Source organism: Pelophylax lessonae (assembly GCF_965119305.1).
Source record: "Pelophylax lessonae genome assembly, chromosome: 11".
Classification (NCBI taxonomy): Eukaryota; Metazoa; Chordata; class Amphibia; order Anura; family Ranidae; genus Pelophylax; species Pelophylax lessonae.
The window spans coordinates 88807727-88824625 of NC_138778.1; the positions used below are offsets into that span (position 1 = coordinate 88807727).

General features: G+C 43.8%; 1 protein-coding gene across 1 annotated transcript in view; it reads left to right on the plus strand.

The window, feature by feature from the left end:
* LOC309567598 (transcription factor CP2-like protein 1) overlaps positions 1–16569 on the plus strand; it is a 64770-nt gene extending 48201 nt beyond the window's left edge. Inside the window, exons 10-15 of the mRNA XM_082272998.1 lie at positions 747–840; positions 1999–2089; positions 7562–7644; positions 9495–9640; positions 12826–12877; positions 15673–16569. Of these exons, the coding sequence (XP_082129124.1) occupies positions 747–840; positions 1999–2089; positions 7562–7644; positions 9495–9640; positions 12826–12877; positions 15673–15710 (504 nt within the window). The 3' untranslated portion in view covers positions 15711–16569. The remainder of the gene's footprint in view (positions 1–746; positions 841–1998; positions 2090–7561; positions 7645–9494; positions 9641–12825; positions 12878–15672) is intronic.
* The last annotated feature ends 330 nt before the right edge of the window (positions 16570–16899 follow it).

Consider the following 16899-nt stretch of genomic DNA (forward strand, 5'->3'; position numbering starts at 1 on the left):
GACCATTATGAGAGAGTGAAAGCGATAAAGCCAAATTTAACACACCTGCTCCCCTTCACATCTGAGACCTTGTAACACTAATGACTCGCATGACACCGGGGAGGGAAAATGGCTAATTGGGCCCAATTTGAACATTTTCACTTAGGGGTGTACTCACTTTTGTTGCCAGTGGTTTAGACATTAATGGCTGTGTGTTAGGTTATTTTAAAGGGGACAGCAAATTTACACTGTTATGCAAGCTGTACACTCACTACTTTACATTGTAGCAAAGTGTAATTTATTCAGTGTTATCACATGAAAAGATATAATAAAACATTTACAAAAATGTGAGGGGTGTACTCACTTTTGTGAGATACTGTATATATACATATTGCAGAAGACAAGTGGTTAAAGGTTATACTAACCCACACCACCACTGTTCCCAGATCCTCACCAAGTGGCCTGCTTAGTCCTGTTTTAAAGATGTTACTGTGCATGTCAGTAGAAAGTCAGATTGAATCGATATGCTACCTTGTCACTATGAAACAATATGCACTTCAGATGTTGAGAAGTGTATATTTATTTAGTATGAATCCATATACTTTCCTTGTGGCACTAACATGCATTGGTTCCTTGGTAACATTGGGTGAGCTGATCTCAGGCACTTTTGAGATCTCTACCATTGGCCATCTATACCTTTCACGTACATTTTTTTTTTTTCTTTTTCTTTAAATTCCCTCACCTTAGTGTGTTTTATTCCCCTAAAGGGTCTTAGTCCTTCTGCATCTATCAATGACACTCAGCAGTGGCTTTTGAGAAACCGGTTCTCCAACTACTGTCGAACATTTTCTAACTTCACAGGTAAGATGATAAAATTGCTTTGATTGGATTTGATACTTTAGGAATAATGAATGCCTGGTGTACCAGAAATAATGAACTTAGCTGTTGCTCCTTTGGATAAAACCAAAACAGCAAGGACTGATGATGACATAATTCTGTGGAGTTGTCAGTGATCATAAAAGTTCAGCTATAAGCCAACTAGATGTACTAACCATACTCAAAAAGTTTAACAAACTTTGTTGCAGATTACTACTTGTTTCTGCTCTCAAGAAAAATAAGTTTGTTTTTCTATGTCTTTTGGATACTGCTATTGTCTGGGAGTGACTTTTTCATTATTAATCAGCTGATGCACTTGGAGTGTTCTAATAAGGAGTGACAGGTGTCTGCATTCCTTCAGAAGTGACTAACCCTTTAGAAGCACCTCCCAAAACTGAAATTCCTATTGCAGGGAATGCCTAAATCTTGACAGGTGCAGACAGAAAATATTTTTGGGGGCATTTCATACACCAACTATGTACAGAATGGCTCTAGGTTGCCATATTGCATTGAGTTTTACAGACATTTACTGTGCTGCAGACTCAATAGAAAGATACGGGTGGACCCTATTCTGGTCCTGGGCTGCTACCTTTCTGATAGTGACAGGAGGAAGCTCTAGGCAGTTAGTAGATTATCCAATGTGTACGGGGAAATGCCTGGTACAAGAGTTTATCAAGCTTAAGGGAGTTTTTGAAACATTTAATGATTATGAGCATCAGATATAACCAATGTGTTTCAGGGGAAAAAGCCTCCTCCTTTCTCAGGGCTAGAGATGTTAATAAAAACACAACAGAATGCACAACGTGTTGAGGGTTGATGAAGATGCAGATAAGGGCAGAGAAGGTGGAAACTGATCTAGAGTCTCTTGACGGCACTGTAGGCAGCCAGTACACTGATGCATACTGTCACAGCTACATGTACTTAGTACATAGTATATGGTTTGGTTATGCAGGAATTTACACAGTACTGACATCAGGGACTGCATTTTGAGTAAGCTGCATGATAACTGATGGATTACAGAGAACTAAACTTTCTAACTTTAGCACAGTTTCAGAGTTTGCTGATTAACATTGATAACCATGAGATTTGTAGTTTTTTCCTGAATTTGCTGTTTAATAACAATGTTGGTAACTCAATCCTTAGGGGCAGATCTCCTGAAGTTATCTCGCAGGGATCTCACTCAAATATGTGGAGTAGCTGATGGCATCCGTCTGTCCCACGCACTGACAGCAAGGTGGGTACAACATGAGCTGTACAGCACTGCAGACAGGCTGAAGCAGGGGTCAGGCAACCTTTTCAGTAGTTGAGATCTACCTGGACAAAATGGAGGAAATCAAATCCCTGGGGGAAGGAGAGCCATTTAAAAAAAAAAGGGGGCCTGTGCGCCCCCCCCACACACCACACACACACACACCACACACACACTTGTGTCCTCCACATCATTCCCCTCACACTAGTGTTCACTAACCCCTCCCCTCCCCACAGTCGTTTTCCAGAGGGACCTCTGCTTCCATACAGCAGTGCCCTGCTCCCCTTCACCCCCCCCCCCCCACCCACTATAGTGTCCTCTGCCCCTCCTACTTCTGCAATGCCACCCGCCCAAGTAGTGTCTTCTGTCCCCTTCAAATCGCCCCTCCCCCCAATCTAGTGTTCTCTGCCCCCCCATATAGTGTCCTCTATCCCCTTCACCCCCCACTGTATTGTTCTCTGTCCCTTACACACACACCCCTCCCACCCAATGCAGTGTCCTCTGTCCCCTTCACCTCTCCCCCCCCCCAACTGTAGTGTCCTCTGCCCCCTTTATATCACCTCTACTTTTATGGCACTTTTCCACTGCAAGTACCGGCTCTGCTCTACTCGGCCCGGTTTTCTTTTCCACTGCTGGTACCGCATGGTACGGTGTTGGAATGGTTCGGTACGATACGGTTTGCTTTTCCACTAAAGTAGTACTAAAGTTAAGTGGGTGGGATAACAACGGGGTGGGTGGGATTCTCTTACCAATCAGTGGCTAGTAGTGACTGCATGCAAAGGATTGTGGGATATGGTACCGGGTATGGTACCTCGAGGTGGTACTGTTTTTGAGAGCCGTACCGTTCGATTCCATGCAGTGGAAAAGCACCACCGTACCGTACCGTACCGTTCCTACACCATACCATGTGGTACCAGCAGTGGAAAAGCACAAAAGTGAGCCGAACCGTTCGGTTCCATGCAGTGGAAAAGCGCCATTAGTGTCCTCTGTTTCTTTCCCTCTCCTCCCCCCTATTGCGATGTCCTCTGTTCCCGTCACACCAGTGTGTAGGTAATTACACAGGTGGTAGGTAGTCCTCCTACCTTACACTGGTGCATAGCAGAGTGGAGAGAAGAAAGTGTGACAGACTCAGTACTGGATAGAGGGCAGGTGCTGGAGCTGCCTAGGTTAACTTTTTACATTAAAAAGCCGGTGATTGGTGCTAGCCCCGACCAACCACCTGCTGGTTAATTTGAAAAGTTAATTTCAGCAGCTCCCGCCTCTGCCCTCTATCTGGCACTGTGACTTTTCCGGCTCTCCACTTTGCAGAGGAAAGCGACAGAAGCTGGAGGAAGGACTGTGCGCAGGGCTGTGTTTCCGATCGACCCGCAACCTCGGGCTAAAGCAATGTGGTGTTAAAGAAAACTTATTCCCTGAGAAATGTTTATACTTTTGTTATTGACTTTCTAAAATTGCACTGCCTGACTGTCCCTGGTTTCAACACCTTCTGATACGCAAGAGTAACAAGAGCAGGCATCAGAACGTGCTTTGTATACATGTTTTGGTTAAAGCTTTAAAGTATTGAAGCCATTGGAGTCAAAATGATAGGCAGACAAGTAGCATGTTCAAGTGTAAAATCAACATATTTATTCATATTGGTACACATTTTAATATTGATGCCAAAAACAAGCAGCTTATGGAGCAGTTTTCTGAATTAACTCAAATAAAGGCATTTTGAAAACGGTTCATTTTAGAAATGTATGCTATAAAATTACTGTTTGTCCCTGGTGCAGATTTCCCCTTACTTATTGACCATTCTCTTATTTCCCGTTGGTGACAATGAAAAGTGCTTTATGAATGGAGGATGGGTGGATGAGTAAAAGGTCCGCTTCCTCCATTCATAGAGTGCTTTTCTTTGTGGGAACCAATAGTACAGCTTCTATGAATGGAGCAGGCAGGAGAAAAGGCCAGGCAAAGTTGGCACTTTTTATAAATGCGTGTGTTAGTAGAAGCAACTTATATCAACCCCTGCAGCACTGGAAGATCACAACTGTAGGGGTATGCAAGGGGGGAGAGGACAGAATTGCTCGTTAGGGCAAATAAATAGAAATATAAAATTGGATCCAGTGTACTTCTAATCCCAAATTGTTGAGACCATCCAGATGCTTCTAGGGATATTGGGACATCAGGCTTCCTTCCTTTGAAAGTATACCTAAAGGTAAAACTTGAGTGATGTGAGAGTAGAACACTTGTCAGATTTTTATTGCTGTCTTTTCTCTTGTTACGGAGATTCATCCTCTCTATTTGACCTGTTTACCATTACTACTCAGAGTGAGAGTGAAATCAGAGCGACCCCAGCCATGTCGTTAAAGCCAGCAACCATGAAGCAGGGTGGTAGACCAATATAGGAGATCCAGTTGATCTGCAAGAGCCCAAGGGGTGTCTACTAGAAATTTCGTCAGGCTAGAGAACCACATCTCCAGGCCAATTTGGAGCTATGAGGATCACCAGAATGCCATCCATCTTAATAATGCAAAATAGGCGAGGATGTTTCAAAGGAGGAAAGGCATAGCTCAGGTTGTAACACAGAAGAGAAACTGTGCTTCTACCCACACACAATAATGTCAGCAGAGCTTACAGGTGCTTGATCCACAGTCATTTGTCTGTAAGAAGCTGTCCATTAAGATGATCCGCACAACCAGTTGCTGCTCTTAAAAACCTTCATATACAGTGCACAAATGCGGATAAAACCATTATAGGCATTTCAACCTACAAGGCCTTAGTCTTAGCTACATTAAAACACAGAACTCTTGAAATAAATAGTATCACTAAGACTCCATTCACATATAGGCGTCTCGGATTGCAGGCAGAATTTCTGCGATCCTGAACCATTGCAAGTTGTGGGACGCCAGTGCGGTTCTCGCGACTTGCAATTGGACCCCAAAGGTGGTGCGATTTTGCTGCGATTGTCGCCTGACAAATCGCAGAAAAATCACGCAAACAGAATTGCGGGACGCCTGTCTCCCAAAAGAAGTTCTTGTACTTTTTTGGGCGACAGGCCTCCCGTGATTCTGTTTGCGCGATTTTACCGCGATTCGTCGGGCGACAATCGTGCCAAAATCGTGCTGCGTTTGGGGTAAAATTGCAAGTCACAGGAATTGCACGGGCGTCCTGTGACATGCACTGGTTCGGGATCGCAGCCAGATTCGTTGGCAATTCTGCCCGCGATCCGAGAGGCCTATATGTAAATGGAGCCTCAAGCCTCGTACACACGCAACGAATTTCTGCTGACCGGTCGTCCGTCTTTTGTCCAGAGTGGTGTCTGTTGGTTGGAATGTGCTCTAGACTGCACACAAATTTTCCCGCACGACAGAATTCTACTTCAGAAGTGATGTCATGTGTTGGATTGCTTTGTATGTGTTCTTTCATCTCTGAGCATGCCTAGTCTTGCTCATAAGATTTTTCCCCATCAAAATCTGTACTAATGAGACGAAAATCGGACGTGTTTTGACGGTCGACAAAAATGATATAGCCTGCACACCAGGATTTTTTGGGCCGAAAAGTCGGAGTCGGTTGTCGGAAGCATTATACTAACAAGCCGAAAATCGGCAGATCGGTCGTCGGACGAAAATTCCACTCGTGTGTACGGGCCTTTAATGCCATAAAATCCACCCATCAATAGCCTTAATTGATTTCAAATGATCAACAAGAAAGAGGGCAGCCTTAACAACTGCAGGGGGGCTCCAGGTATATGTTGCTAAACTTTGAAGACAAATTGATACAATAATATACAAACTTGTACAATAAAAAGAAATAAAATAAATCAATTAGCGTCTGTCAGGGAAGGTAAAGCAGATGTATAAAAATGTCACTCATAACATCCACAAAGAGAAGCCCAGGTTGTACTGTTTCCACAGAGCCATCTGACCATCTTCCTCCAGAACCGCTGATTATATTGACAAACTTGCCCAGTTTGCTCTTGAACCTGGTGGCCAGGAGGTCCACATCCAGGGTGCCCCACCTGTAACACAGGTCCTGAAATGATCCAGGTGCTGCCAGCTGAGATAGTCTGCTTGCAAACTGCCAATGGCTGGAATCCTATCTACCACTCTTGTAACAGCAAAACTTCTTTTTTTCTTTCTGGAGGTTGATGACCAATGTTAGGGGTTCAAAATGGTGAAAATTAACGCAACTCGAACTAAAGATTAAAAAAAAAATGCTAATTAGAGGCTGCAACCACTACTTATGTTTTCACTGCATACAATATCAAAATTCCAATCGACAGTGCTGCGCCACAAACAATGTTTCAACATAAATCTACCAGTGGGTATAAATACTCAACAAAGGCATGTATATAATACAAATAATGAATAAATAAATAAATTGTACACTGTAAAAGTTCATATATCTACTCGTGCAAAATCAAAGAGTCCATAATGTGCAAAATAAACAAAAAAGATGGCCGCTCACCTCCAGCACTGACCCCTGTGTTACCAGCGGGTCAGAACCAGCAGTTCCCCACAGGGGACAAAGGTAATCCAGATATCAGTGGACTGAAGGCAGCTAAGGACAAACAATCTTTTCACTCTATCTTTATTCTCGGTATAGATGCAGGAAGGATAAAGGACAGGATCTAATGCTCTCCGTTTTAAAAGTTTATTACCAAAATAACCCAATATCGCACTTACATAAAAAGCACATGAAGCTGTGCAGGCTGGATAGACAGGAAATCTTAAACTTGGGTGACCGTGAAGTACATCGGATGTAAGGCTCCCCCCCCCCCCCCCATACGCATTGCGTCACACAATGACTTCCTCAGTAGGGGTCCCCTACTTTTACAGTGTACACTTTATTTATTTATTCATTATTTGTATTATATACATGCCTTTGTTGAGTGTTTATACTGGTAGATTTATGTTGAAACATTGTTTGTGGTGCAGAACTATTGTTGATTAGACCTCTGTTAGGAGTGTCCAGCTGTCTAGGGAAAGCCAAATTGCTTAGAGTTCTAGAATGTTAATCAGGAGATAAGATTCCTCCATGTACCAAATCCCTGCAATGACAAGGTATCTAGAACTCCTCTCTAGCTCTTCAGGCTGGCATGCATCGTCACGATTTTCCAAGACAGTGACAAAAAGAGTTTCCCTAACTCCAGAGCTGGATACCTGAGCTAGCAGACCAGAGATAACCTGGTCCTTGGTGTCTAGAATGTAGATGAAGAGTTTCCTCTGACTTGCATGAACTACATACTGTATTTGCTTTAGGTCAGTATTGAAGCCAGTGTATCAGGCAACAAGCAGTATTTACAAGTTGGTCAGCAATGGCAGGCCCTATACTTTTCTCATGAGAGGTTTTCAATAGGAAAGTCCATTTCATTGGATGAAATGTCAGTTTCCATAAGTGTAGTATTTTGGATTTTCCTCAAACAGTACAAGAACAGACACATCTGATATTTGCTGTTACCATTTTTACCAACAGGTCGGTGCGGCCACGTCTTTCATTATACATCAGTTCAGAATCTCTGGGAAAGAACCAGAATGAGGCAGATTCAAACCAGACAGGTAGGCTCAGCAAAAAAAAATGCCAAACTGGTCATAATTGTGGGCAACATAGAAGTCGATTTCAGTCTTCTTCAGTAAGCATATAACAACCTTAGAGGCCTATTCACACATGTGATGCATGGTAAAGCCCATTACCAGGATCATACTTCTTGGGTTGTGAAGGGCTGTGACACCAACATTTATTAAGGAACTCTCAAAATGTCCATGTGGAGACTAAAACCCCATGTACACAGGCCGAATATTGGCTGACATTTGGCCCATGTGTACAGGTCCTTGTCCAACAGAAGGCTTTAGTCGAATGAGCATGCTGGAAAACCAGCAGCCGATCGGCATCCAATGAACGATTGCAGCCAATGGCTGCGCGCACTGACTAGTGTGTTCATCCCTCATTCAGAACACAACAGCACAGCAGGGAGATTGCTGTACTAACATCACTTGGGTATTACAGAGCAATTGTTATTTTTTTGTACACTGTGAAAGATGATATTACGCAAGTAAATACCTAACATGTTAAAATTGCATCTGCCCGTGGAATGGCGGCAAACTATGGTGCTCCATATGCGATGCTTTAAACGCCTTTACAGGTTACCAGTTTAGAGTTGCACAAGAGGCCTGGTGCTAGAATTATTGCCCTCACTCCGACGTTCGCGACAATACCTCAAATGTGGTGCGATCACCGTTCACATATGCGTGCATGAGTAACGTATGTTTTTCATTTGCACGTGGGACAGGGGCGCTTTCAATTTAATTTTTTACACTTTTTTTGGATTAACTTTATTGCTGTCACAAGGGATGAACAACATCCTTTGTCTTAGTCCGTAGGGTTCAATATTGAGTTGACCCACCCTTTGCAGCTATAACAGCTTCACCTCTTCTGGGAAGGCTGTCCACAAGGTTTAGGAGTGTGTCTATTGGAATGTTTGACTATTCTTCCAGAAATGCATTTGTAAAGGTCAGGCTTTGATTTTGGAGAGAAGGCCTGGCTCCCAGTCTACGTTCATTTATCCCAAAGGTGTTCTATCAGGTTGATGTCAGAACTCTATGTAGGCCAGTCAAGTTCCTCCATCTCAAACTCGCTCATCCATGTCTTTATGGACCTTGCTATGTGCACTGGTGCTCAGTCATGTTGGCATAGGAAGGGCCAAGCGCAAACTGTTCCCACAAAGGTGGGAGCAAGAAATTGACCAAAATGTCTTGTTATGCTGACGCCTTAAGAGTTCCCTTTACTGGAACTAAGGGGCCAAGCCCAACCCCTGAAAAACAACCCCACACCATAATTCTCCTCCACCAAATGATTTGGACCAGTGCACAAAGCAAAGTCCATAAAGACATAGATGAGTAAGTTTGGAGTGGGGGAACTTGACTGGCCTGCACAGAGTCCTGACCTCAACCCAATAGAACACCTTTGGGATGAATTTGATTGGAGACCGTGACCCAGGCCTTCTCGCCCACATCAGTGTCTGACCTCACAAATGTGCTCCTGAAAGATGTCAAACATTCCCATAGACACACTCCTAAACCTTGTGGACAGCCTTCCCAGAAGAGTTGAAGCCATTATAGCTGCAAGGGGTTAGCCAACTCCATATTGAACTCTACGGACTAAGACTGGGATGCCATAAATGTTCATGTGCGCGCAAAGGCAGGTGTCCCAATACATTTGGTAATTAGTGTTCTTTAAACTTAATTTACCATATTGTGTACATGCTGAGTGATAGCGGTCTCCTATTACTACTGCCTAGATTTTAAAACTAGGTACTAAGCCTAAATAATGCAGATATGTTTTTTAAAAAATTGCATTCAAGTGAGAAAAGGTTTTTCTGATTATGACACCATAACTTTACCTCTGACAGCACTGTATCAGGAGATCTATCTGGAAAATGCAACTGTAGCAGAGTTGACGAATAAGCTGGCTGACCTTTTCAGTGTGCCCGCCAATCACATACTGCGTATCTCCAGAACTGGCCCCCATGGGATCCATATTCTGCTTAGTGACACAGTAAGTAATGGCTGTAGATAATAGGTGCACATTGGGGGCATTGAGTAAAACTAAGGGATATGGTAGTGACATAGAGTACTAGGTAAGCACAGATGCTCAACAGATGTGTAAATCTCTCATATTCCGATTTCCAAGAGCTATGAGCTGTCAGTGAGTGATGCCAAGTCAACTTAAAAAACTACATTTTATATTAAGCTAACTTTTAAAAGTAGGCTCTACTTACAATTTAAAATAAAAAATATCTGTAAAAGAGACGATGTGTCATGTATTGTCTACTCTTGTGAATTTACTCCATAATGCATATGTATTAGCTCCTGGGGAAAAAATTGGATTTTTGTACTTACCGTAAAATCCATTTCTTGAAGTTCATCAGCGGACACGTCGCTCCATAAATCATAACTAGTAGGTTAAATTGCCCCCTCCAGGAGTGGGACTAGGCAGAACAAAAAACACCCGGACCGTCCTCCGCTTGTATATAACCCCCCTCTTTGCTCTAGGTAATCAGTTTAGTAGCAAGCAGTATTAGAAGTATCAGACCTCCATAGAGGGGCGGGTGCTGTGTCCGTTGATGAACTCAGAAAAATGGATTTTACGGTAAGTACAAAAATCCCATTTTCTCTTTCGTTCATCGACAGATACAGTGCTCTATAAATCATAACTAGTGGGACATCCAAAAGCAATGCCATAAGGAAAATGAGGGGTGGAGAAAATAACCCAAGGCTAAACAGAAGAGCCCTTAACCAGGACACAGGAGCCTTAAACATGTCACATGAGCCTAAAAAATAAAGGTTTAAAAAAAAAAAAAAACACCCCTCAAGAGGAAAAAGCCCCTCTTAAACAGCAGTCAGCAAAACTTTGCGGCCAAAAGAAGCATCCGCAGATGCCAAAGTATCTACCTTATAGAATTTTGTAAAGGTATGCACAGACGACCAAGTGGCCATCTTGCAAACCTGCGATATTGAAGCCTGATGACAGAAGGCCCAAGAAGCATTCAGTGCCAGAGTAGAATGTGTTGTGACAGGAAAGGTGGAACCGGACTTAGGCCTGAGTCACCATCTGTCTGATCCATCTGGAGATGGTAGCCGAAGAAGCAGTCAGCCCTTTTCTTGGTCCATCCGAAACCACAAAATGCGAGTCTGACCTCCCAAAAGACTCGGTAGCTACCAGATACACCCGAATCGCACGAACCACATCCAAGGTATGCAAGGAAAATTCCTTGGGATGAGCCAGTTTGGGACACAAGGAAGGCAACACAATGTCCTCATTCAAATGGACCACTAAATAGGGACTGTGACAGGATAATGCCGCCAATTTCGATACCCTGCGGGCCGAGGTAATAGCCACGAAGAATGTCACCTTCTGGGCTAATGTAGGCAAGGGAATCTCCCGAATATTCTCAAATGGAGGTTTCTGGGGAACCAAAAGTACTAAATGTAACTCCCATGGGGGCAAAAGAGACCGTAGAGGTGGAGCCACATGTCGAACTGCCTGAATGAAGGTACGAACTAAAGAGTGTGTGGCTAGGGGTCGCTTAAAGAAGATTGCCAGGGCAGACACCTGGCCCTTGATGGCAGTGGTGTATTTTAGTTTTGTGCGAGAGAGAGAGAGAGAGAGTGGGGGATGAGAGAGAGGGGGGATTGAGAGAGGGGGTGAGAGAGGGGATTAGAGACAGAGAGAGGGGGTGAGAGAGAGAGGGGGGGTGAGTAAGAGAGAGGGGGGGTGAGAGAGAGAGGGGGATGAGAGAGAGGGGGATGTGATAGAGGGGGTGAGAGAGAGAGAGCGAGAGGGGGTGAGAGAGAGAGGGGTAAAGAGGGCGGCTGAGAGAGAGAGAGGGGGGGGGTGTGAGAGAGAGAGAGGGGTGAGAGAGGCAGCTCTAGCAACTAGTGGCCAATAGAGTCTAAGGTGGAGGGGGGCTTTTTGGACGCCCCCCTGCAAAGTGCCGCCCTAGGCCTGGGCCAAAATACAGCACTGCTTGATGGTACTCAAGGCCAACTTCTGATCAAAGCCCTGTTGAACAAAGGTTAAGATCAGAGCCACTGAAAAGGATCGATGATGAGCGCCAATCGACTCACACCAAGAAATGTATAGTTTCCACGTACAATGGTATATCTTGCTGCAAGATGACTTTGTCGCCTTCACCATAGTAGGGATCACTGATCCAGACAGACCTCTATCCCTCAGTACCTGGCTTTCAATAGCTAAGCCATTAAAACCAGCAACTGTATAGTAGGATGGTAAATCAGCCCTTGTGACAACTGTTCTTCTTTGGGAGGAAGCCCCCAAGGGAGGTTTACAGCCTGAGGGAAAACAAAAAAGATGGAAAAGGAAGGAAGGAGAAAATTGCTAGGACCAGAGATCCTAGACAGATTAAAACTGATTACCTAGAGCAGTCCTACTCCTGGAGAAGGCAATATAACCCACTAGTTATAATCTATGGAGCGTTGTGTTCATCAATGAATGAAAGAGAAATAAATGTTATTGTTTATCTTTGTTGCCTTAAAATGAAATAAAAACTGATTACACCTAAACTTAAAAATGATTTATGATGAAACTATCTTCCCTCTAAGTAAATCTTGTTCCTATAGCTTCAGTAAAATATTCTATATTGTGGTATCTGTGGCCTTTTAGAGCTGTTAAACTTTCTATGTGTCTGAGGAAAACACAGCACTGAAACAATGCCATTATTTCTCTGCATATTAAAAACAGTGAAGACTGCAAGGGTACATTCAGTCAGCTGCTACTTATCTGAGAAAAGCTTCCCATGTTTCATCAGTCTGTACATTACAGTAGACAGGGGCAGACTGGCAACTTTCGGCCTAGGAGGCAAGTACAAACCAGAGGCCCATGGTGCCGCAACTCGACCCCCCTCCCACTCTCCCTCTTCCCCTCCTGACCTCCATTCCAGACTTAAGCCCTGCTCCCTATACTCTCTACTCACTGGCTGAATTCGGGTTCCCGACCTGGGCTGTTGGGGGGAGCTGGGACAGCTTGGTTGGGGCTGGCCGGGGGAGGAGAGTCTCCAGTGGGGCAATAAACCAGCCTCTGCTCAGCCTTTTTAGGGGGCATCACAGCGGCCCAGGGGGGAATTTCCTCCTGGCCCAGTCCTCCCCTGACAGTAGATATTTAAAATGTCCTAATATGGTCCAAATATGCATGGCCTACTAATATGTCTGCCTTCCCTGCAGATGGTCAGAAATATGCCAGATGAATCCTGCTTTACTGCTTCACTTCAAAAATGTAAGTATTCATTCAATGTGGGATGAAGATTATGTGACAGCGATTTTGTGATTTGTTTCCATATTATAGGGCTAACCAATAAGACCCAGAGCAGTAAGTACAAGCTAACTCCAGAAAACTATTGACTTCTGATTGGTTTCATGTTATTTACTAGGTGTAGCAAACCGAAATCCGGTTTCTTTGCACTTTGCACATCGCTGCATTGTGCATTGCTTCACTGAATATGTTTGTATGTGTAATGTTTGGAAAGAGTTTACCTTACACCTACAAAAACGTAATGACTACAAAGCTTTTCAGGGGCACACTGATAATGATCCTGACAGTACACTGACTGATGAACTTACTAATTTCTTTTGAATATTTAGCCTCCCAGAAGTCTCAGTAGTTTTTTTTGTTTAGCTAGTCATTGTAAATGCATAATGGCCGCTCTTTATATACTATCTAATATTATATAAGGCATAACATCTACTTTCACTGTCCCTGGGGGAGTGTGACTCTAGTCTTGAATTTAGCTGTACATTATAAATTCAGCACACACATTGGTCTTTCCCCAGTGAGTTTGTATCTCCAGTACACCCACTAGTCTTTCCCCAGTGAGATCCCACCTCCAGCACATTGGTCTTTCCTAGTGAGTTCCTATCTCCAGTACACCCACTAGTCTTTCCCCAGTGAGATCCCACCTCCAGCACATTGGTCTTTCCCCAGTGAGTTCCTATCTCCAGTACACCCACTAGTCTTTCCCCAGTGAGATCCCACCTCCAGCACCAGCACATTGGTCTTTCCCCAGTGAGTTCCTATCTCCAGTACACCCACTAGTCTTTCGCTCCGACTTAGAAAAGGGTTCCTGCACTACTTTTGGCCGAAGTCGGAGCGACTTGCATTGACTTCCATTATGTGAAGTCAGTGCAAGCCGCGCCGAAGTCGCGGTGGACGGCGACTTATTCAAGTCGCCCCGAAGTCGTGTCGCCATAGTGTGAACCGACTCTAAACTTTTGTGCGTAGAAGCACTTAGCATTAATAAAATTCACGGTTTTGTGTTACATGCATCTGTTCAATGCAGTGAAATTCAGGAAAAATTGTATCTCAACACACCTTGTGGATGGACGTGTGTTTCATTGTGCTGCTAGAAATGCTACATGCACAATTGTTGGTGTATTTGGTGCATTAATTGGGCTGCCTTAATGCAAAGCATATAAAAGCATTAGTGTTAATGCAGCATATTAATGTGAACAAGACCTTTAAAGTGTAGATGCAGACAAAATGTTTGTAGCACCCTACAGGTAGGTGCTAGGTAAAACTATAATGGGCCTTGTCTGCCTAACAGCAGGGCTGTGATTTATCTAGTTAGGGTGTAAGGACTTCCAGATGTGCCTGCTGAAGGGAGAAGTATCCCCACTGGCTCCTGTGAGAGGCTTCTCATAGGGCAGTGTGGGAAGCCCAATCAGGGGACACATCCCAGCTTGTAACTACCCCGGAAGGCAGATTATGCTGCAAGGGATTCTGGGAGTGGGTATAAGTTTGGGGGGAAGTGCGTGGCACGGTGTCTTTGGCGGGAGCAGAGTCCCAGGCAGGAGAGTGCGGCTGTCTCTTCTCCTGTCTGAGGAAGGTGGATATCTCGGGGTGTCGCCTGAAAATCCAGAGTGCTGAGTTGAGCTGAGGGGATCCGGTGTGCCGAGAGCCTGCGGAGAGAGAGAGAGAGGGGCCCAGTCCCAGGAAAGATTACACAGGTAGTGAGTACTATGGATTGCCCCTGGGGGTCTGCCTAGAGTCAGAGGGGACCACTCCGGAAAAGGTTCTTGGATCCAGTGTCAGCTAGCTGTAAAGGGGGTACCTAGGTTGAGGACCCTGAAGTTGTAAAGGGGGTACATAGTCAGTGGACCCTGAAGAGTTCAAGGAGTAAAGGGGGCACCTACAGTCTGGGCCCTGAATTGTATTGCGTGTGCCAGTTAAAGTGATAGTTATTCGGAGTTCTACAAAATACTACCTCAAGCTGTGCCAGGCGGGGGAAAGTATTCAGAGACTTACACAGTGAAATAGAGTCGGGAGTTCTACAGTTCTCAGTCTAGGATCTACTGGACTATAGGCTGGGGATTCAACACTTCTTCTGTTAAACTGAGTGTTCTCAGAGTCAGTGAGCATTGGCTGGCGTCAAGGAAGCGCCAACGAGCATTTTCAGAATCGAAGTCCCAATTGTAATTAGTTCAAGCCAAAAGGAGTATCCACTTATTCCCTTCTCCCATCCCCTTAATTTATAATAAAAACCACAAACAAAGATGCCTGAGTTGTTAATGCTTCAGTTGTCACACCTGGGGACTCAGCTCACATGGGCTGGAGAGGATTCCGGTCCTAATGGCAGACCCACATTAGGCCATAGGCCTGAAAACCTTGCTACATGTTTTTCTTACTTTTGGATAGAGTGGGAATAGTTTAGAACCCAGGATGAGTTTTTACTGCTATCCAAGGTTCTATTTGAGAGATTCTCCCCACAAACAGAAATACAAATGCTTTTCTTTACTGAAGTAGACCAAGCCTAGCCTCCTGTCAAATTTTCATATCTGCCTTTGTCCCTATTGGAGATTTTTTTTATCACTTCCTGTTTGGTGATATCTGGGCTCCATCACCATCAACACTGCAATCAGTAAAATCTTGGCATGGGGTTCTAAACTTTCCCCACTCTATCCAAAGCTAGAAAAAAGTTTTTGGTTTGACATACACTTTATTGGTATATCTTATGAATTCTGCACATGGAATATTCCATACTATTAATTTGCTATCTTCCTCTCTTGTCTACACAGTGCAAAATCCTGATGGATACCACTGCATTCTGAAGTAATCCTCAACTGAAACATCACTTCTACACTGGAAATTTCCAAATAAATGATGCTGGTACAAAGCAGACGTGTGAGGCCAAAGTAATGGAGTGGAATAACACAGCAAGGAATACACCTCAAGCATGTTGCTAAAACATTCCTGGTCTCTTCTCAATTCCTTCACTAACTTATTTAAAGGATGTTCAGACATTTTCTGTTCCATGCCAACATTAGCACTGGTGCTATTTGGTGGATGGCCCTGCCTTGTGGACTTAAGGATAGCCTAGTACAAACCTAGGCAATCAAAACTGAGCATATAATGATAAAAATGTTCAGGCAGATGTTGCTTATCATTTTGACTTGTGGTTCTCACGAAAGGTAAGGGCATATTCACCCTTGATCATTTTCCTTCAGCAAAGCATAACATTTACATGAAATATACTGCATGAAAATACATTCTAAGTAGAAATCCCATTCTTTCCTGTGTGGCTGGTTCACATCTTTTATGTCCCACAAATTAGTGTGCTTTCAAAGGGAAAATATATATGCCCATTTACCGCACTTTGTGCATTACCACACCTGTGAAAATGTGAATGGGCCCTGATCTAGAGTCATAGGCAGCTGAACTGTATCAAATCTTCTCTCCCCATGTAAAAGCTGATTTTGACCCATCTCACCCAATTTTCCCCATTGGTCCCTTGATGTGAGTGGGTGTCCTGACTTACAATAAATGAAAAAGTTGAGTTTGGCCAATCTCTCCCAATTGGTCTTAATTTAAGTTAATTTAACACAATATGTAGAGACTGGCATATAACTTCAGTTGACTATATCTGGACCCAGTGCTATTTTGTTCATTTTTAACTGAAGCTAGCCTCTGACTAATTTTTTCATCGTGTTCACTTTGAACTGCACAGATTCCTGATTTTCCGAAATGAAAGTGAGACTCGCTGATCTGCATCACTACATCAGCCCAGTTTTTTTGTAGCTTTATATATAAATATTTCTAATAAAATATTCTTACAAAGTTATCAGTACAGTTTTGTGTGAAGTTTAAATTGCAATTATCATGATCACACTTAACGTGGATGTTGCATATGACATGGCAGGGCAGAAAAATACTAACCCTTTTACACAGGTTGCACACGTTCCCTTCCTGGCAACTGACTGTTTCAGCTTTCCCATCATTTAGCAAGGGCTTGCTCATCCAGTCAG